Genomic DNA, 20723 nt, shown 5'->3' on the forward strand with positions numbered 1-20723 from the left:
TCAACTAGTTGAACTGGCTTTCTGTCTTGTTTTTTTGGCAAACTAAGAATTTCCTTCCTGATAAAAAAGGAGGGCTGGCGCACCGATTGGGCGCCGTGTTGGAGAGGATGTGACATCAGGCACATCTCTCGCTTCGCTGGATCACTGGCTGCCTACCAGGGCAGCCAGGGAGCTGTTTTGTTAAATCCCAACCCAGGTACTCAAGTTTCTGCACAAAGTGCTGCTGGCACCACATCCCGGTCTGCTGCAAGGTCTGTTTGACTTGTGCGTGTGGAGTCTGCTTAGTAGATCACTCCCATCGCTGGGGTCTCGCCGGGGATGATGGAATTTGAACTCTCGAGACCGACCACGAAGTGAAAAAACAGAAATTGGACAGACAGGGCTGAGATGGATGATGAGGGAACAAATCAAAATGCCAGCGAATTGCAAGGAACTGGAGGCCAGACATCTGCAACATCCCTATCAAACCCGCTGATGAGGGGTAAGTAACACTCCTGCCTCGCCACGAGCCAGCGGCAGTAAAGGGCAGGGTCAGGCTACAGTGGCATGCTGCTCCCAACGTCCTGCGTCCAGGGCAAGACCACAGTCAGTCCCACAAAACGTTCCCATGAGCTTGCACTTCAGCAGGGGTTTGAATAAGCTGTTCCTATTTGATACTGAATTTTTGGTTGTTTTTTTGGTGTATCACAGAAATCAGTGTCTGATTCTCTACCACTGCTTGTACAAGCGGAAACAAACGCAGCACTTGAACCACAGCATGCTGAAAATGAAGTTGCAATGTGGCACGTTTTACTTAGATTAGTGCCAGCTGGAAGCTCAGCACTGGCTCAGTTCCTCTTTTCTTTTTCATTCTTTTAATTGTCTTACTTTTTCCTCCTTTCCTTTCTCCTTTCTTCTTCTATTTTTTCTTTTTTTTTTTTTTTTTTGCCTTTTTTCTTTTTCTGGTTGCTTTTTTTTGTTTGGTTATTTTTGGTTTGTTTTTTTTTTCCTTTTTCCTTTTCCCTTTTTCCTTTATCTTTTCTCTTTTTCTTTTTCTTTCAGATGAGCATACCCCAGTGTTGTTGCCCAGGCTGAGTCACCAGCCCTAGTGGGTTCTTCTGCAATGGCCAGGACATTGCGGTCAGTTGTGACTGATGCTGTTGTGGTCACCAGTGAGCAGTTATTCAGCCAAATGGCCTCACTCTGATCCTTGCTCTGTTGTCTAGCTCAGAGCCATTGAAAATATCACATGGTGACAAAAGACAAGTAATTTAACTTCACATAGTAATTTAGCTGGACGTGTTCCCTGTAGCTCTGTTTTCTGAGAAGCTACTCCTTCATCTCGTAGCAAATGCAGAGGGAATTAAGTAAAATAAGATAATGCAACTTTACACTGTCTTCACTCCTTTCCTGGCCTCTTCAGGATGCTTACATTCACACCAAAGAGAAAATTAAGACCCAAAACCCACTATGCAAAGATGATCGGTACATCTGCTGTGTAGTCTGCCTCTCCTCATGCGTGTCATATATGTACATCCTGAGGCCAGGGCGGGAGGGAAGGAACAGCAATGTTATTAACAGTGTGAATCAAATCAGATCCACGCTGGAGATGAGCTCCAGCAAAATGGAGGCTGGAAGGCGGGGATCCCACATGCGGCACTGTTGCACATAAATCATTTGGTCCTTGAAAATCAGAGTTCTATCCATTCCTCTTGTGTCTGCCAGCTCCTTAGCAGAATCAATAAGCTCTGCTGGCAACTTACAGCAGGAATGCATTTGGCTCAGGACGCTTATATCGCAAACTTTAGGGGAAAGCCTTAGAATATGAAAAATACCATTTGTAAAACTGTTATATATAATGCCATAGGCATATATAGATATATATGCAATATATATGCAAGAGCATACCTCCATCAAAAGGATTTTAAAGCCCCTTGCAAGCTGCACTGTGCGTGACCACAGTGGAAGGAAAGCAGCCTGGGGACAGGCACAGAGTGTGCAACACCCTCCCCATAGAGCCTGGAAAAAGATACTTTCAGCCATCAACACAAATCCAAGTGCTTTTCTAGGAAGGTCCTGTGAATGCTCTGTTGTCCACAGGGACAAGTCAGGGTTTGCATGTTTGTGTGGTTATTGCTATAAGGCGCCCTCTGTACCATCACACTGCCAGCATTCACACGCCCAAGTGATGGCAATGCAATCAAATATGACCAGAGGTTTAATGTAACCTCTGGGCTGGCTGGGATTTTCAGTGGTGAAAGGGGAGCTAGGTGACCCAGTGGCACTGAAAGCCAGTGGGTTTTGGATGGCTAGGTGCTGAAGCTGTTGAGACCTGAATCAACTTGTCTGTGGACTAAGGTGTGGGTAAATTTCACATTTGGCTAAACAGTCTCATTCCTCTGTGAAAGAGCAGTTGTACGTTATTTTTTGGCAATCAGAAATCCTTGTTCCTGTGGTGGTACATACACTGAATACAGCTGTGACACCCACATACATCAGCCTTGTTCCTTCATGGGCAGCTCTGATGGGCAGTGTTTTGAGGACTTTCCAGAAACTCAGTATTTCAGGATTTTAAAGTCCATGCTTGGTTAGCACTGGCATTTGCTTAGGCTTTAATCAAAAACCTGTGTATGGTATAAATACTGATCATTTATAGTCTAATGCCATGCCTGCTGTGCTGTGCAGAAGCAGGGAGCGAGACCCCAACATCCACTTTGGTCTCCCTCCTCCAGGTGAGAAACACGAGTTTCAGCTTGGAGTGGGTAGAGAATAGAAACTTTGTGGTTTGCAGGAGGGTGATGCCCTGGGTGCAGGAACTGGGGAAATTTGCCTTCCTCTGCAGGGAGGTTGCCTCCCCAGCATTGCCTGAGGGTGGATGTGTTTGCTGCAGGCAAAGCTAGGGAAGGAGAGATGGCAGCTTGGGGCCATGATGTTCACGGCAGCAGATTTGGACATATGCCATGGAAATTAATTATCAGACAGACCTTTAAACACCCTCTTCCCAATGTATCCAAGGTTGGTATGAAGCTACCATAGTCCTCCACTTCTGTTTAGAAAAAGCAGCCTTGTTTTTTTCTCAGTACAGAATTCCCAGCTGGATTACAATATGTTGGCACATACCTCTTTTTATTTTCTGTCTATTTTTGATGCTTATGTGATCAGTCTTTTAATTCGTTGTTAAGACTTGGCAAGATTGCAAGCTAATGGCCAGTCCACAGATGACTATGGTCTGGTCTGGTCAGTAGAAACTTGCCTTTTCTCAAACAAGCACTGAATCTATGAATTCTGCATGTGGATGTGATGGCATGACCATGCACTTCCCCCGTGGTGACCAGAATGCTGACACAATGATATAACAACTTGGTAGATTGCACAAAACCCCACCTGTGTTCGTGTGGCCAAAAAAAGATCAAGCTACAATTCAGAAAACTTGTTCCTCAGTTTTGATTTTTAGATTACTATGAACATGCTTCCCTTACAAGTCATGCAGTTTGGACAATGGCATCAGTTTCTAAATTGGAAAATGAAAAGCTTTTTACAGAGCCTGGAAACACAGCCAATGGTAACACAGGCAGGATCAGCAAGAACAACAGCATGATCAGACAAGCATCATTTGACACATATTACTTAGAGCAAAGCTATTTTAGTCAATTAATAGTACTGTTCTTTAATAATTGTAGCATGGTTTGGTAATCCTTATGAGACCGGAACAACAGCTTCTGGAAATGGCTGTCAATTTGCTAAAGCCAAAGGATTTTTGTGAACTTACTGGAACAACATGTTGTGGGACATGGCCCATAGAACACAGAAGGAGGCAGGCAGAGCTCAAATGATGCTAATAACAAAGAATACAGTTTTTTTAAAAAAAAACTAATTGACATACATTTCCCAGATTTCCCAAGTTCATTCTATATATTTCACGTTCTCAGTACTGCCCATAAAGTTCTATTGTGCTTCTAATTTTGGCCTTCTGATTTTGAGGCTTCTCCTAAATGAGAGTCACATCTGAATTGATATAATCTTTCTGTGCCAGTGAAATTTGAGTTGTTTCTCAATTTCTCATTTTTTCACTTTGACTTTTCATAGTGAAAATAATACAAGACTGGAAAAGATCACTTACCTAATGGAGTCTTGTGTTCTAAGCTATTTCTATACTGTTAAATAAAAAAGATTGGGACCATTTCTGTCTTTCAGACCAAATGGAGCAGACTTCACCTGCTTAAAGCTCAATACTGAATTAGCCTCCTGGCTTTCTTTACTTGGCAGTATAGATTTACCTACCAAGTCTGCACAGTCTTGTACAGTGCCTTATAGTCAAAGACAGCAGTGGAGTAGATGGCAGGTTTCAAAGTGCCCACCAATCACCTAGTCTGTAGCCCATGCTCAATAGATCACCAAACACATTCCAAGTTCCCTGGCAACAAACTGATCTGAAGGAAAAGACCCAAACCCACAGCTACAACAAATACATGCCAAGAGCAGGAGAAGGCAGCAATCTTTCTCTCTGGGGAGAGTGCAGGAGGGAGGCTGTGCCCCATGCTTGGAGGAGGCACAACCCCAGGGCTGACGGTCCCTCCCAGCCGGCTCTCCAAGTCATCTTTCCTTCAGAATTCAAAGCTGATCGATAGTAATTTTAACTGCACCTATGAGCAAGATATACTGAGCAGGTAACAGAAGGTCCAGCCATCAGATCTGCATCCTGGCTGTAGTCATAGTCAGTTGCCAGTGGACACAAAATAAGCCTCCTTTCTGGCTCAAGAGGCACCCAATGATAGCTTAGATCAAGTAAATATAAACCTAGCATAAACCAATGAATGACCTAGTATTTTATATAAACCCTCGCCCTTTCCTTTCCCCTAACCAAGCAGCAGTCATAACCAGAGACAGGGAAATGAGGAGAAATAGTGAAAATTCTGAATCAGCTGCTTGTCCAATCTCCCTGATGACCTCTGTTCCTAAGGGCCTTGTTCCACAAGATTACCCCCCTTCAGGCTTCAAACTCATCCTGAGGTTATTCCCAGAATATCCCTGGGATTGTCCTGTGAGCCAGGAGCATGCTGGAATATTGTTAAGAAAAGAGAAGGTGAAGTCTTGATTATTCTGCTAGATTTTATTTTTCATTGATTTCATTCAAATAAGAACTGTCACAGGGACCAGCTGGCTTCCCTCTTGTGATGTGTGTGTAACTACTACCAACTTGACTAGCTGCTTGTTATGGAGACCCATTGTTGATGTCCAAAAAGAGAAACACTAAATTCTTCCCTGATTTAGTCCACCAATGAGCCACCTTCCAGAGACAATATGGTGCAATATGTACATATTTGCAAAAGTGTACTATGCAGATAAGCATTGCGATGAACATCAAGTGGCTCAAAAATGGTGTATTGTAACTGTAAAAATATTCTTATACCTATATTAACAACTCCAGACAAATTTATTGCACAGTCATAAAAGAGTCTTGCGAGAGTAATTATAGATCTATAGCAGACCTTTTGCGACCCCTATGCCAGGAAAAAGCCATCCCCCTACCTAACATAGATATGCAGGCAAAGCTCTTCTGTGTGTGATAAACAATACATCTCAGATACCACTATCTTCAGGTCACGATTTACTTAGCGCAGAATTTTTCAATCACAAAACCATTGTAAGTCTCGCTATACTAGATCTTATCTTGTTTAAATTTGATGTTCTTTACTGAACATGCTTAAAGGTGAGAGAGCAATAGCTAAATGAGCTGGGAGGTGGCTGACACAGTTGGTTTGGTTATTACCTCCTTCCAGCACACCGTGGCATAGCCAGGAGAAGGATGTGGGCCATAGGGAGTTCAGCTCTCTCATGCATGTTCTGCAGATCTTGTATAAGCACTAACATCGTCAGCTAATCTGTAAAAATTATTCTAAAGAATGATGGTGGCTTATTAGGGTTTGTTGCTGAAGGCAGAATTCTCACTGTTAAGCATCCTGTTCCATGCATATGATGTAGTATAGCCCCTGAAAACTTCAACAACGTGTCCAAGTCAGTCATTGGGACTTTCCCTGTAGTTAGTGGAAGGAGAGTGGGACAATCGGAGAGCAGCAAAATGAGTTTCCAAAAGAAGCTGGGCACGAAATGCCATCTGGAAATGCTTCTCTTCCCTCCTAGGGGAAACCTGGGCCATTGACGTAGACCAGACGCTGGGTTTTGAGGTGATGAAAGCTGAAGGAGGTAAATATCTCCCAGAGGGGTTATTGTTGTCAGCTGGCTCTGAGCCATAAAATCTGTAATACTGAAGATACCCTTCTATTAATATTTGTATGGCATATACATGCTGTACTTCACTTTGTGGTTTCAACAATACAGCTATTACTTAAAATGCACCACGGCACAGGCTAACACCAAACACTGAAAACTGAAAGGCAAAATCAACACGTGGACACAATTTATCTCCTTGTACTTTGATACCTTCTCCTGTTAGGTATTGTTGACTCTAGCCCAGTTCTGTTTAGGGGTAAATGACTGACCAGCCATAGCCTTTTCAAAAGGTAGTCCTTCTGAGCTAATTGATAAAGTGTAATGAGCTTGTGCAAACAAAGGCATTGGAAATAGTTCAAAGCGAGGAACGAGCTCAGTCAGAGCAAGTGATGTCCTGAAAATCTCTCTCTTGTCTTCTGAAGGGGAGCACAGCTGCTCCAGGATGAGTTAAAAACATGCCCAGAGAGAAGCCATTCTCTTGTCTCACTCCCTCTGGGCAGCTGCTCCGAGGAAAGCTTGGCAGCTCAAGAAATAAAGTAGAAGGGAGTCACGCAGCTGGGGTCATGCAGTTGAAGTGGATTATGCTGATGAAACAGTCCACATAGTTTTTAGCCTTTTTCCTGTCTCTCTCTTCATACAGACTTTGTTTCAGACTGGTCTCCTTTACATGATGCCTCGGTCCATGGGCGTCTGCTTACCCTGAAGAAACTCATCAAACAGGTACCCCCGTGCTGGGTTGCTATGATCTCTACTGGGTTTGTTTAGTGGTGGAATGTGTTCTGTGCTTTACTGTGAAACCTCCAGGGTGAGAAAATCATGTTGACTAGAACGCAGTGAAATCTGCATGTAACAGATTTTTTTCTACAAGCAGTTCCTTGCCTAGTGCAAGCTCTGTGCACTAAGCTGATGATGTACTGAAATATCCTGGGTCATACTTTAATTCTGGTGCAGGTAATGGGAACATAGTCACGGGGATTCCTTCTGCAGTCCTGCACCTGTGAGAAGCGTTTGGTGCCCTGGGTTGGGGGCAGCTCCAGACCCAGGCAAGGCTCCAGCTGAGCCACCCACACATCTGTATCTGAAGTACCTGAGGGTATCCAGTGTCCCTGCTCCTGCTGCAGAAGGGCAGGGTAGGAAGAAATGATTTTTCAACCTCACTGCTCTGTTTGTTCAAAATTCTTGGATTTAGTCTGTGGAGTTGATGGAAAGGGAAGGGATATTGGAGACTCTTCCAGCTTAACCTTCTGGAGCACCAAGATTGCTAGAAGAAACGAAAGATCCTGTAAAAATCAAACAAATGGTCTCTAATGCAGGAGCTGGCTTTCCTTGAGAGTGTGCCTCGCTGCAAAGAACAGAAAACCCTCAAAAGCATTTCTGGATTCAATCCAGTCAAACAACTGCAGACTCAGCAGGCAGGAGGTCAGAAGGCTTGAGCAGTGATGTAGAAAGGTGGCAGTCACTACCTTGCCAAGAGCTCTAGTAGCAATTTTTAATCTTTTTTTATTACTATTTATTTCAGATTTTACTATTCATGGTGCAGTAGGAATAAAATCATACTGAGCTCCTAAAAGGATGTCTGTATTGCCACGTTGGACAGTCCACTGCTTACAGCTTTCCGTGCCGATTAGCAGTGTGTAGAAGGCACAACCTCTGGTATGCTGTGCCAGTATCCACTCCAGTCAAAGCATCACAGCCTTTCTCTGCTATTGGGATGAGTAACCCCAGTCAGTTGAGGAAGGTCTTATTACATAAAGCTTTAAAGCTAGAAAATGTGGTTGTTTTTTTATTTTATTCTGTTTTATTTTATTGGGGTTTTCATAGTTGGTTGTAATGAAATTTTCCATTATTTCATCAGGGGAGTGATGTTAATCTTGTTACAGAAGATCAGGTATCTCCTCTCCATGAAGCCTGCCTAGGGGGTCACGCTGCTTGTGCCAGTGTCCTATTAAAACATGGTGCGCGGGTGAGTACCTGATGGACAGATCATTGTCTCTAGTGTTAGTATGTTGTATTGTCACATTTTAATGCTAGGTGATGTACTATTTCATGTCAGCATATCACTGTGATTTACACTCTGTACTTAGCGCTGCTTAAGGGACATATGTCATAAAACACACTTCTTAATAAAGCAATCCAAAAAGCACAGATCTAAAACCCAGTTGTTATTATTGTTCTTTAGGTGAATGTGCAATGTTCTCATCGTTTACTGAAAGAATAAGGGGAAGCTCCCCTTGCAAAGGGTTTATAATGATGCAGCAGTCAAGGGTGTATTTTATTTTCTGCACACACTAATCTTATTGGTGTCAATATGCAGTCTTAAGCAGGAGTTTAGGATTGTTAGGATCAACTAACGACAAAATGGGAAGAAAATAGAAACAACATGCAAGTAAAGTGGTGAAATGAGTGTGTCTCATGGTACCTGCTTTTCAGGCTAATGTTAAAATTATAGTGAATATGAAAATTAACTCATTGTACATATATTACCTTTCAGTTTAAAACTGAAAAAAAGGAGAGGGCTGCACACTTTCAGCTAAAAATGGACTGTTTCAAGAGAGGACTATGGGCAGGTGTGTTTCAGATGAGATAACTAAGAAATGGGCACACATTTAACTTGGTAACTTGGCAACTCTCAAGAGACCCTGGAGGTCTGGTTAAACATTCTTTTGCAGGAAAAGAGACTTCTCCTTGGGAGAATTTTAAAAATATATTTTTAAATTTAAAATTTAAATTGCTCTCCTTGGGAGCAATTTAAAAATATATTTTTAAAATGAAAAAATATTTAATATGATTTTTTTTAATAAAAAGTGGCAATCTTCAGAAGCAGTAGGCAAGTTTTACAAGGAATTAAATAAAAAGTATTGGGAACCCTACTTTCTGTTGAGAACTGGATAATTTTAGTCAATTTTGAAAGAGTGAGAAGGCAAAAGAAAGCCTGATTGTGTTATTTTTGTTCCAGGTGAATGGAGTCACTGTAGACTGGCACACGCCGCTGTTTAGCGCTTGTGTCAGTGGCAGTGTAGCTTGCTTGAATTTATTGCTGCAGCACGGAGCCAGCCTGCACCCACCCTGTGACTTGGCATCCCCCATCCATGAAGCTGCTAAAAGAGGTAACCCCCCAACATCAGCACTCCTTTCCGTGTTGGTAGCAGCGTGTTGAAGTAGAAGAGACATAAAGAAGATAACTTTCTTGATTTGGGTCATGTGAAATACCTTCCTAGTTGGTCTCATCACGAGTGGTGCAGTTCCTCCCAACCCCAGTGCTGACCTGGGCAGCTCAGCTCAGCTCTCCAGGACTCTGAGTTTGTGTGGTGACATTTGGTAGGGGATGCATTGTCCAAGTCAGCTGCCTACAATGTGGACATCTCAGGCAGTCAGCTGGCAATCTTCAAAAACAGTGGAGAGAAACATGATTTGTCTCTGTGAGAAAATAATTTTGGTGTGGGAGAATAAGAGAATTGGGACAGAAAGCTTTTTAGGGTAAAATACAGCTACTGTTTTCAGGGTGGCTGGCATGCACATAATCTACTTTACCACAGCTCCCTAAGAAACACATCCTGCCAGCTCAGCACCTGCTGATAGGAGAAACAGAGGATGGAGCGGAGTGGAGACCCCATGGCCAGGCTCTGTTGTGCTCCCTGCAGGAATGGGAACATGATGGCACACACAGCTGATAAGCTACATAGCAGTTGTTGCATGAAGAATACATGAGAGAATGTCCACTGCTGAGCCAACCATTGTGGCAAATTTACTTTCCTCAGATGAAATAATCTCATTGTAATACTAACACACACCTCCACCCCAAAGTTACCTGCCTCCAAGGTACTACTACACCTCACTGGGCACGTGATGCCAGTTAGTAACAACAATATGTATGGCTAGAGTCACTCAAGCTCTACCTGAAAGTGATGGAAACGGACTAGTCCTAGACTGAAGTAAATTCAGAGGAGGGGGAATTGTTGTCTAGACTCCCACATTACCCAGCTCTCGTTCAGTGTTCACAAAGCTAGGTCAAGCTGACCCCTCTAAAGTTGTTATGAATGAAGGGACTTATAAATGAGGTAGTCAGCCTTGGGGAGGATGAGAAGCAAAGAATAAATAGTGAAAAAGAACACCATTATCTAAGTTATGCAGAAAGAAGCCTTCAAATGAGGAAAGTTCTGTCTATGAAACTTGATGATAAGGTGTTGCAATCCACTGACATCAACAGAAAATTAGTTGAAAATAAGACAAAGATATTTACGGTAGTGGGAGATCATGACCTCCAACTCAAATAGCTCCCCCTGCCCCACCCCGAAAGAGGGCAAAACCCCACTTGAGGAGCATATGTAGTTAGTAGAGAACTTCAGCAGTGCTGTCTGAGGATGCGTACTAATTTGCATTAGAGGCGAGAAACTTCTAACCAGTCCTGTGTATGATGAATGAATATACGATGTACTGTGGGGTCTAAAAAGTGGACAGATGAGGGGAGAAGTTAGGGAAGACTCCATCGTAACTTCAGGGATCAGTGCACAGCCTGAACCTGTCTTCTCCCCCATAGGGACGCCTGTTGGGTTAGAACTTTTTTTCTATGATGAACTTATGCTGGCTGTTACTAGATACATCGTTTAAAGCTTGCTTTGCAGGCAGTGTATTTATCACTGGCAATCTTTGAACCTTATTCTGTTACAATTTTATACTAATAGTGTTATTCCATAAACTGTTGGTGTTAGTCCTTTGTGGCGCTAGCAGTGGCCAGCAGCGGGTAATGCGTTCGAATCAAGTGGGCCAGACCCTCTGAGGGGTCCCCCGATGCTGTTGCTGCGTTCCCCTGAACAAGGCAGCCGAGTAGCTCTGATCCATCAGGACTGATCAGTGATGGGTCCCTGCGGTGGGACACTGACAGACTGGTCGGGCACAAGGGTCTCGGCTTTCCTGGGGCTCTGGCAGAGATCAAAGAGTAGAGATCAAAGAGATCAAACTCCCTTCTCTCCACCCCCTCCACCCCCCCCCCCCCCACCCCCCCCCCCCCCCCCTCATCCTTGGTAGACATCTGAAATGAGTCAGGTAAAATGAACGGGCTTTAGCCTGTTTCACTAACTGTGGCTTTGCAGTTCCCGTTTTCCAGGTTGGAAACATCAGAGCAGATGAAAGTGTAATACTACCATCTCTTGACAAAACATTGAATCTTTGCCAAATTACACTGCTGCAATAGAGAATTTGCTGGGAAAAAAAATGCCTAATCTCTGTGAGTTGACTCTTCCTTTATCCCTTTTAAGGTCACGTACAATGTGTCGAATTCCTCGCGTCCCATGGGGTAAATATTGATGACAACATCAAGCATCTGGGTACTCCGCTTTATGTAGCTTGTGAGAACCAGCAAGTGAACTGTGCCAAGAAGCTGCTTGAGTCAGGTAAAAAGGAAAATAAAGGATAGTGTACTTTTTGTTTCCTGCAACATCTATCTTTGGATACTCTTTACATCAAAGATTTAGAGGAGCTCCTGCTCTGGGACCTGGTGAAGTTTTGCTCTTAATGGCAGCCCTGGGTTAAATGGGGTAGCAGGGTAAATAGGGCCAGGAGCTCAAACTTTACAGCTCCTGACAAAATGATGAGTGATCTTGGATTCCACATGGTTGGTGGTGCATGGAACAAACGTCCTTTCCAGTGCCTGTGTGTGTGATGCTGCAGTTACTTGAAAAGGGCAGGAAAAAGTTTCCTTTTTTTCTTTTCCTCCCTCTTTACCCAAAGGATATGACTCAATCACTTTTACATAGTATTTCTGCAAAGATGTTTTAATTTCCACTGAGTTCAAAAAAAGTTGGAAATATTTCCAACACAGAAAAAATGTTCAGCACTACTTTGGAACAAACCTAGCTATAAGTCAAGCCCTTGGATAATTATGCAAGACCATTTCTTGCTATCTAGCTATCTACAGTAGTGCAACTCTTCTAACCAAAGGGGTCATATAAACTAAAGTAGCCTCATAGCTAGTAAAAAAATGATAGACCAACAAAGCCACTTTGGAAAAAACAAGCAAACGTCATGTAGATCACCTTTTAGGTAGGTGATTCAGCACGTGATCTTTTTTCTAAAGAAGTCAAATACAAATTAAGCTAAATATTAAATATTTAGTTACTATTTTCTGGTTTGTGTCATATGTTTTTTGCTGCCTTCTGTAAATGAGAATGTGTACTATAAAAACAGTATAAATAGTTTTTAATAAGTTCTGCAGCTCACCCTTCTTAGGGTGCCTCAGGAGCCATTAGCCCAGTATAATGGGTGGGGAACACTCATCAGGGGTGCTTGCTTATACCCTTCTCTACCAAGGGCCGCTAGAACTTTTCCATCCTCACATTTTTTCCTCAACAGATACTTTGGCATTTGCAAATTCCACCAGTTTAAGCCTCTGGTACAGAGCAGGGTGTATTCTAAGGGAATAGGGCACTGGGATGGGGACCAAAGGTGGGCTGTAAATAGAACTAAATGTTTGTCCTGCTTCAAGTTGTCCGTGGGCTGTGCTGTGGATGACGGACTTCCTCTTGCGCTATTCCTCTGGGATCATCTTCTTAGTGACAGACCCACTCCTCCTCAACCAATGTGAGTTGTGCATGTGCACATGCAAACTGTAGTACCAAGCCTCAGCATAAGGAGATCCACACCTGGGTAGCATACAGATTTACAGATTATTCAGAGAATTAGCAGCTAGTGCAGGAAATGGAAATAGGCTACTGTATAGTCATTATTCTTTGTCATCTTTTGGTGTTCAGGAGCAAACGTGAACAGCGGCAAGGGCCTGGACTCCCCTCTGCACGTGGCCGCCAGGAATTGCAGTGCAGAGCTGGTGACACTGCTGATTGACTTTGGAGCAGACATTTGGGTGAAGAACGCCGAAAACAAGAGGCCGATGGAGCTGGTCCCAGCAGGCAGTCCTGTGGGCCGACTGCTCCTGCAGAAAGAAGGTGCCCCTTAACACTTGTTTTACTTGTTCGCTCAGGATCTGTTAGAAAAAAAACCACACAAACGGTTGCAAAAAGCTATGTTATTCCATGCTACTAGAACTATAAAACTGAGAATAACTAACCTTAGCTGACATAGGGACACTGTGTTTTCTAGCGTCAGAATGGAAGTGGCACACTGATATTGGTAATGGTAATAATTACCCATCTTTCAACCCACAGGTTGTCAATCTACTGCATGGGGGAATACTCATGTGGAGCTTGCAAAATAATGCAAAATAAAGTTTAGGGCAAAAAACCAGGCAAAATGCTCCTTAGAAATTAATGGTGGCTTTTTCTGATTATCTGAAGCACTGAAGTTAGCGGGAGTCTTTCAGTTCCCTTGTGCCTGAGATGGAAGTACACCCAGGAGTGTTATCTGGAGCATGTCAACAAGCGCAGGCAGTAAATCATCTCTGATGAGAGTTGAGGCTAGCTAGCGAGCGCTCAGGCTGGAATCTTTGGTTATACAGTGTGCTGACTGTCAGGTGCATGCTAGTTACTGGTCTCAGCATAAATGCAAAATTGGAACCAGAAAATTTTTAATCCATATGATATTGGAAAAAAAAGGTTTATTGAATGGCTGATCTTCTAGTTCTTTGCCCTTTTATTGTCAGGCCAAGTTCTATGTAGGTGTAAAGACATCTTTAAAATGAAAGATAGCTCGTTTGGGGAGGGATCAAGGAAAATTGCACAGGATATAATGAATATATACATATACGTGTGTACATTTATACACTAGGTTTTTTAAAAAGCCAACATTATTTGCTGAACAATCCAGCCATATCAAACTGTAAGCCTAACCTTTAGAAAGTGTTTATTTTGTACCCATACGTGAAATAGTTCCAGGTCTTTTTATTTTATTGTTTGTGAATAATGAGTTACGGATAAAAATTTTACTTACCATTCCTGAGGAAAATTAGAATAAGGTTTCCAGTATCTACTCATTGGTGCACTTGTGTGCTTTTTTAGATGCTCTTATTCAGTCAGTAAACTACACACATTACCAAATAATCTGGATTTTCATTATTTTAAACAAGTTGCTGATGGTGTAATCCATTAGTCTATTATGTCAGTCACGTGTTGATGTGATTGTTATCATCATGAAAAGATTTCCACCAAGGTAAAACTGGAATAACAAAGTGAATAATCAGGCCCTTCTTGAAATACTAACGTGAAAACAACTGCTCTATGCAAGTTACGTATGAATAACTGATACTTGGTTTCCCAGCCTAATCTATGATACACAGGGCAGTGATCTCTTTGAGCTTCAGTCCCTGCTGTGTTAGATTCCTGACTCCTGTGGCACTGCATGTGTCCTGCTTATTTGAGATAGGAAAATATTTCAGGCACACCCTGTAGGGCTGGCCTGAAGAATGCTGCTCGGGCTGAGCTGACAGCTCGGGCGGTAAGGAATTTTTCAAAGTGAAATTCAGCAATCAAAGTCAGAAAGATAAATGCCTGAAGGGCATTTTGCTGCTGAATAGTGTTTTTCTGATCTTCTCCAACATGTCTTTCACTGAATAGGGTCACGCCTGATGGGCAGCTGATGTCTAACTTCTTTGGCCAGCTGAACAGTTGCAGCCTGGGAGAGTGCTGCAAACATTACCACTCTGGTTTCACACAGAGGTTTGGAAATGTGCTGCGAGGATCAAAGTCATCCCACCAGTCCCACGGCCCCTCAGCACTGGCACAGCTGAGCTGCTGCTCTCCTGCCCTGCTCCCATGCATGGCTCCTCTCCCCTCACACCACAGATGCTGGGGGGAAGCAGCCCTGTGCCCAGGGCCAGGCCAGGCTGGAGGGAGCCTGCTTTGCCACTAGAGATGAGTCAGTGGCTGTGCTGACCCAGTCGTTCCAGGACTAGCCCAGAGTAGTACATGTGGTGGTCTCTCCCCTCCCAGGACCCCACCACGCTGCCGGACCACTGCACACCCTGCTTGCATTGCAGGGAGAGTCCTGTGTGTAGGTGGGAGAATTAGCTAATGATCCAAAAATGCACTGTGTTTTTGAGGAGTATGCTTGTGCTTGCTAAATATTTTTCAGTGCAGTGGCACTGTGTTTTGAGAAGTCTTTAAGTTTTGGGTTTGTTTGGATTTTTTTGTTAATGGAAACCTTTTTAAAATTAGATGTTTACAGACAGGGCATTTCCATGGGATCAGAATGGCCACACACACGTGCAGTGTGACAGCCAGTTTAACTTGCTCCATATCAGCTTGCCTTGTTTTGTGCCCAAGCACAGGGTAACTAAAACTCTTCCACTGCCTCCTAGCAGAAGGGTGCAGCCCTTTGTGCTGCCCTTCCAGCAGTGCAGCAGTTTTCAGCCTTACAGAGCTGCTGGAAATGCGGTGCCCCGCACCAGGGAAGTCTCAAAACCGATTAAAGCTGCCACCTCAATGCATTTTTGCTGCAGCCCCTATTCCTTCCCACTGCAGTGCACTCTACTGCCACTTCAGCTCTCTGGTGACTGCTATCTCACCCACCCAGTAGCCAGGCACAGAGGGAAACACCTAAACTGTCCCCTCCCAGCTTGCTTACCTCCTTCTTACTTTCTATAGCGTCTCTCCTTCTCTCCTCCCTGCTCCCAGCATCCAACCCCCATGTCTGTGCTTGCTGCTTCTCCCCTCCTGCCCTTCTTATCTGCCCTCCCACAGCCCCCCACGACCGTCTGCGCCTGTCACCCCTGCATGCTGCACATCGCCGCACAAATAGCGCACTGCAGGGTTGGATATTGACAGGTGCTGCAGTTAAAACATCACACAGGAACTACCTCTTCCTGAAAAGGATAAGTGACCCAAATAAATGTACAATGCCATTATACTTACATTTAAAAAAAGCACCACAGATTCTTCAGCAGGGCTTGTATTTATCAGCATGGGAACAGTTAATACAGATGGTTGAAATAAAGGATTATATAGTATTTCTTTTGCTATGTGTTTGTCACTGTTGTGAAATAAGTATCAAGAAAGCAGGGAGCTACAAACTTGGATCTCACTGGGGGAGTGGGAGGGGGGAGGACTCTGAAGGAAGCATAGAGCATCTCTTCTCAGACAACACAAACTGCTCCAGACTTGTGCAGCTTAAATGGGAAAGACTGATGCTGCTAATACAACTTGTGGCCGTGTAACGACAGAGAGTGACAAGGATTGTATTGAATTGCAGGTGGGCTCATGTCTTTTGGTGGGTGCAGGTCTGGCTTTTCACTGCTGAGCATTCTGGGGGCCATGCACCCCCAGTGCAGGGTGTGTTGCAGGAGGTGGGGAGAGTGGTGGTGCACAGCTGCTGTTTCAGCTTCACAATTTGGGGGCAATAAAGCCATTTGTGTAACCTTTTCCCTGGCTTTTTCCCCAGGGCCACTGTCCTTGATGCAGCTGTGCCGCCTGTGCATCAGGAGGTGCTTTGGACACAAGCAGCATCAAAAAATAACTGGACTTCTCCTGCCGGACGAGCTGAAACATTTCCTTCTCCACGTTTAAGCTCTTCTTGTTCAAAACAGTGCCTCTAATAACACAGGAAGGTTTGTTGAGGAAAGATTTCTTCTCATCAGTAGTGTTGCCAATGCCTGCGATGTTAGTTTGTGATAGTTGTTGGTCTCTAGTAAAGCCCTGGGTCCAAGAAACACAGGACTGACCAACTCTCGCAGGTCTCACTGCCACCACCCCTAGCAAATCCGTCATTTAGCAAGGAACCATTCTGCATGGTTACATGGCGAAACTTGGAAATGGGACTTAAGAGCCCCCTGGAAAGCATGGAAAATGAACATAATGTTTTAAATTAGATCTCTTGATTCTCTGGCACAGTTTCAGAGGGCTTGTGGTTGACAGCCTCTTACAAAGAAAATGCATATCTCAGCCCAGCACTAACAGCATGTCATGTATATATTAAGGGTACTAAGGATAGCTACACTTTCTCTGTAAGCAGCGCTCATCTGCCTGTCATCTGTGAAGGCTGTACCTACACCACTGCACGGATAAGGAAAGGGAACCCAGCCGAAGGTACTTGCAAAGCCAGTGAAGCCCTCTGGCAGATGTTACCTATTTTTTAAGTATATCACGCTGCAGATAGATGAGCACCAGCCAACAATCATCAGCATCTGAAACATTCGTTTCTGCCATGACAGCAAGTAGGTCGCTGCTGATGGCAGCTCCCTACAGTGCAATCATAAGGGGGAAAGTTTTTTTAATCATCCATTAAAATAACTTATTCCTGACACTTTGAGACTTAAGGGAGCCACACTTGAGAACTACACATTTACTCCTTGCACATTATTTTTCAAGGACACAGGCTAACAGGCTATCGGTTGCAGGCATCGAGAGCTCCCCCTTTCTGCCCTGAAAATTAGGTGATACTTCCTAAGCATTTCTCAGCATTCATCAGAAAAACAACAGCTTCTCTCCCCTTTCCCCACCCAAGAAAAGAGATCATCATAAGAGTGAGATAATTTTTTTTTTTTCTTGGAGAGATGTTACCTCATTCATAGCATCTTCCATGTAAGTGGTAATAATGTGTGGTCATAAAATGAACAATGAAAATACTGACGTTAAAGTCCATTCCAAATTAAAAAGATAATGGGTAATTTGTGTCCCCTGCTGAGTTGCTGAGCTGCTGGCTCAGCCCACACGCCTCTCAAACAAACAAGACATATGTCATTCTTATTCCACCGAAGCTGTAAAAACAAATACTTTCTCCAGCTAAAATTTATCACTGGGTGTTTTTCTTTCCCTCCCAGAAACATGTCCTGCTGCCACAAACCAAAGTGCAGTTCGGATCACTCTGCCCTCTCCTGGGTGCTCCCTTGGGAATACCAGCTGCCTGACATGTGCATGATGAGGATGCTGAAGCTCCAGCTCTTTTGCCTGCCACCCTGTACCCTCTCCAGCTCTGAACTCTGGTGCATCTGCATCACCTGGCAGCTGCAGTGCACCCACCGCCTCCTCTGAGGGGCTGCTGCCATGTTGCCCCTGCACTGGAGGGGCAGGCCATGCAATTTGACGCTTTTGGAGATCCTCTTCTTTTTCACTTTGCTGTGGAGACACCTGTAACTGTGGGCTTGGTGCACAAAAACTGTGACGACATTGTTAATGCCAGCAGTAAGATGTATGGAGTCCTCATCTTGTAAATGGAGAGACTGGCAGCCTTCAGATACAGAAACTTATTTTGATGTTTACTAGTGTGCCAATGTGTGTGGTGCAAGCCTCCCTTTTGCATATGGGAAGATAAAGAGGATGGATCAAATGCTTCCTGGGTGCTCATATTTGACATAAACTACAGTTCAAATCCTTGGCTGGACAACATGACTGCTGGCTATAGATATCCAGTATGATAGCTTTATTTTATTTTATTTTTTTTTGTGGTGACCAAACACAGCAATAGCAGTTCTGTTGGCTCTGTGGAACACTAAGTTGTACCCTAATGGGACACAATGACAAACACAGTTAGGTCTGTAAGTCCTCTTGTTACAGAGACACACAGAAATCTTCACTTATCTCACCTAATTCATCATATATAATTTAAGCCATGTAAAAATTCACTTTTACTGTGAATTTTTCACTGGTTTAAGATGGCCTTCCATATTCTTTCCCTCTTGCTGGGGAAGAAAAATAGACATCTGTCTTTATAGGCTGAATAAAAGCAGGCATCTTGGGTGGGGAAGGTGGATCCTTCTAAAATCAGTTATCTTGGAAAAACTGAATCTACATTGAACAGGTAGGGAACAGAAAACAAACCTACTGCTTAACTGTTGAAGATTAAAGTGTAAAGAATCCCTGCTTTGGTGACACACTGGAAAGCTGGAAGATCCAGCTTATTATATTTTAGATGATGAAGAGAGATTTCTTTACATATTAGTTTTATGATTTACCTTTAAGCATCTTATTTTGTAACTTCAGCCAATGGGTTTATAGGAGTAATGCTAATAGCAGGAGAAAATTGCTCTGAGAAGATGATGAGTGATGCTTCTAGACTGCTTTTCTTCTGGAAATTTCATAGTGTGACTGTTTACTTGAATCACTCTGATCAAGTGTAACTAGGATGAATTCTGTATGTTCAGCTTGTACCATCTTAGTATATTTGCTTATTTATTTTAATGTAAATTGTGATCAACACTGGTGAATTACAGCTTTCTTCATCCACACTTATCGGGTTATAAACTGTAGAAGTTGTACAAGACACGAACTGAATAAGCTCATTATAGGTGAGGTTTGGATCTTTTCCTGTGTTTGAAATAATTCCAAATGTAATGTAGGAGTTGAAAGATTTTTTCAGGAATATATTTTATCAGATTCTTTGCTATTATTTTGTTAGCAGTTTAGTGGTAGTCAAACCACAATTGTATAGGATATTTGCTCAAAAATAAATGGCTTATACTCTTTTTGTTCTATTTTCATTCATTATTTAAATGATAGCACTAATTTTGTGGATTGCTTGATACTATGGAATTTTGGACTGAACTCTAGTTGTTTGCAATCCTGCCCACAAGTGGGTAATGTAGAGTAATTCCTTCAAATAGATCTATAGTAAAGATAAGACTAAAATGCAAATACTGTGCAAATCTTGCCTTTTGCTGATGTTTTAAAGTGGAGTTTGATTCTTGCAATTCTTTTTCCACTCGAGGGCTAGTGAAAAGGAGTCAGAGATTTCACAAAGTAGGAAAAGATGTAAATGAAGACGGTCACCATCTTTAGTTTGTTGGTTTTGTTTGTTTTTTTTTTTTTAACTGATTTGCATCCATGTGTTTCTCATGCCTCCTCAGCAAGAGGCACATGTAATGATCTGGGTGCCCTGGTGTGTGCCTACACAGCAGGAACCCGTTACTGAAGTGAGTCTTTGGAGATCCCTGTACGGTCAGAAGCCCACGGGGTGTCTGCCAGCAGCCAGCAGGTACACTGTGGGGCTGGAGAGACATGGGAGAGCAGTAATTCCCTCTCTGCTAGATGCATCTCTGGGAGTCTCTGCCCACAGAGACCAGCTGAAAGAGGGAGGGCAATGCCAGCAAATTGCTTTACAAGACGTTTCTGCTGGGTAGAGAGCTGCTGCTGAAAACTGTAGAACTAAACAGCCAACACCTCAGCAAAAGAAGGCAACTGATTTAAGCAAGAAAATTATCTTTTGATTTCTTTAAAGATGTCTGATGCAACAAATTTTTGCAAAGTTGTTTTGGATCCACATGTGCAGAGGTGCACAGCTGTTCTCTTTGTTTCTCAACACTTCATTTTTTTCTCTTAACTGGAAACCACAGACATCCTAATCTAGTAAATCTAATATACATCTTCAGAGTGTATGCAATGTCCTCTTGCAGCTCCACCATCATGAATTCATTTAAAGATGACTAAGAAGGAAATAAATTTTACTTTACTAATTTAGCAAAATGGTACAGAACAGCTGCAAAAGGGCAGATTAGTGGTGCTACAAGAAACAGAGTGGTACAAGAAAGAAAAGAGAGTGCTTATATCCCTAAATTGGGATGTACTCAATTCTCTTCAGATCCGTGTTTGTGAGAGCCAAAGGTCCAAGAGCTGATGTTCTTGAAGCTACTTTTTCTT

At 43.2% G+C, this 20723-nt stretch overlaps 1 protein-coding gene across 1 annotated transcript; it reads left to right on the plus strand.

Annotated features, from left to right (window-relative positions):
• Nucleotides 1–54: 54 nt before the first annotated feature.
• Nucleotides 55–19552, plus strand: ASB9 (ankyrin repeat and SOCS box containing 9). The gene is made up of 8 exons (XM_056327959.1): nt 55–481; nt 6851–6930; nt 8066–8173; nt 9167–9317; nt 11466–11600; nt 12957–13148; nt 16534–16699; nt 17912–19552. Exons 1-7 carry the CDS (start codon nt 388–390, stop codon nt 16656–16658), a joined length of 885 nt encoding a protein of 294 aa, XP_056183934.1. The 5' UTR covers nt 55–387; the 3' UTR covers nt 16659–16699; nt 17912–19552.
• The last annotated feature ends 1171 nt before the right edge of the window (nt 19553–20723 follow it).

The sequence above is a fragment of the Falco biarmicus genome, chromosome 2 (genome assembly GCF_023638135.1).
Source record: "Falco biarmicus isolate bFalBia1 chromosome 2, bFalBia1.pri, whole genome shotgun sequence".
Taxonomy (NCBI): domain Eukaryota; kingdom Metazoa; phylum Chordata; class Aves; order Falconiformes; family Falconidae; genus Falco; species Falco biarmicus.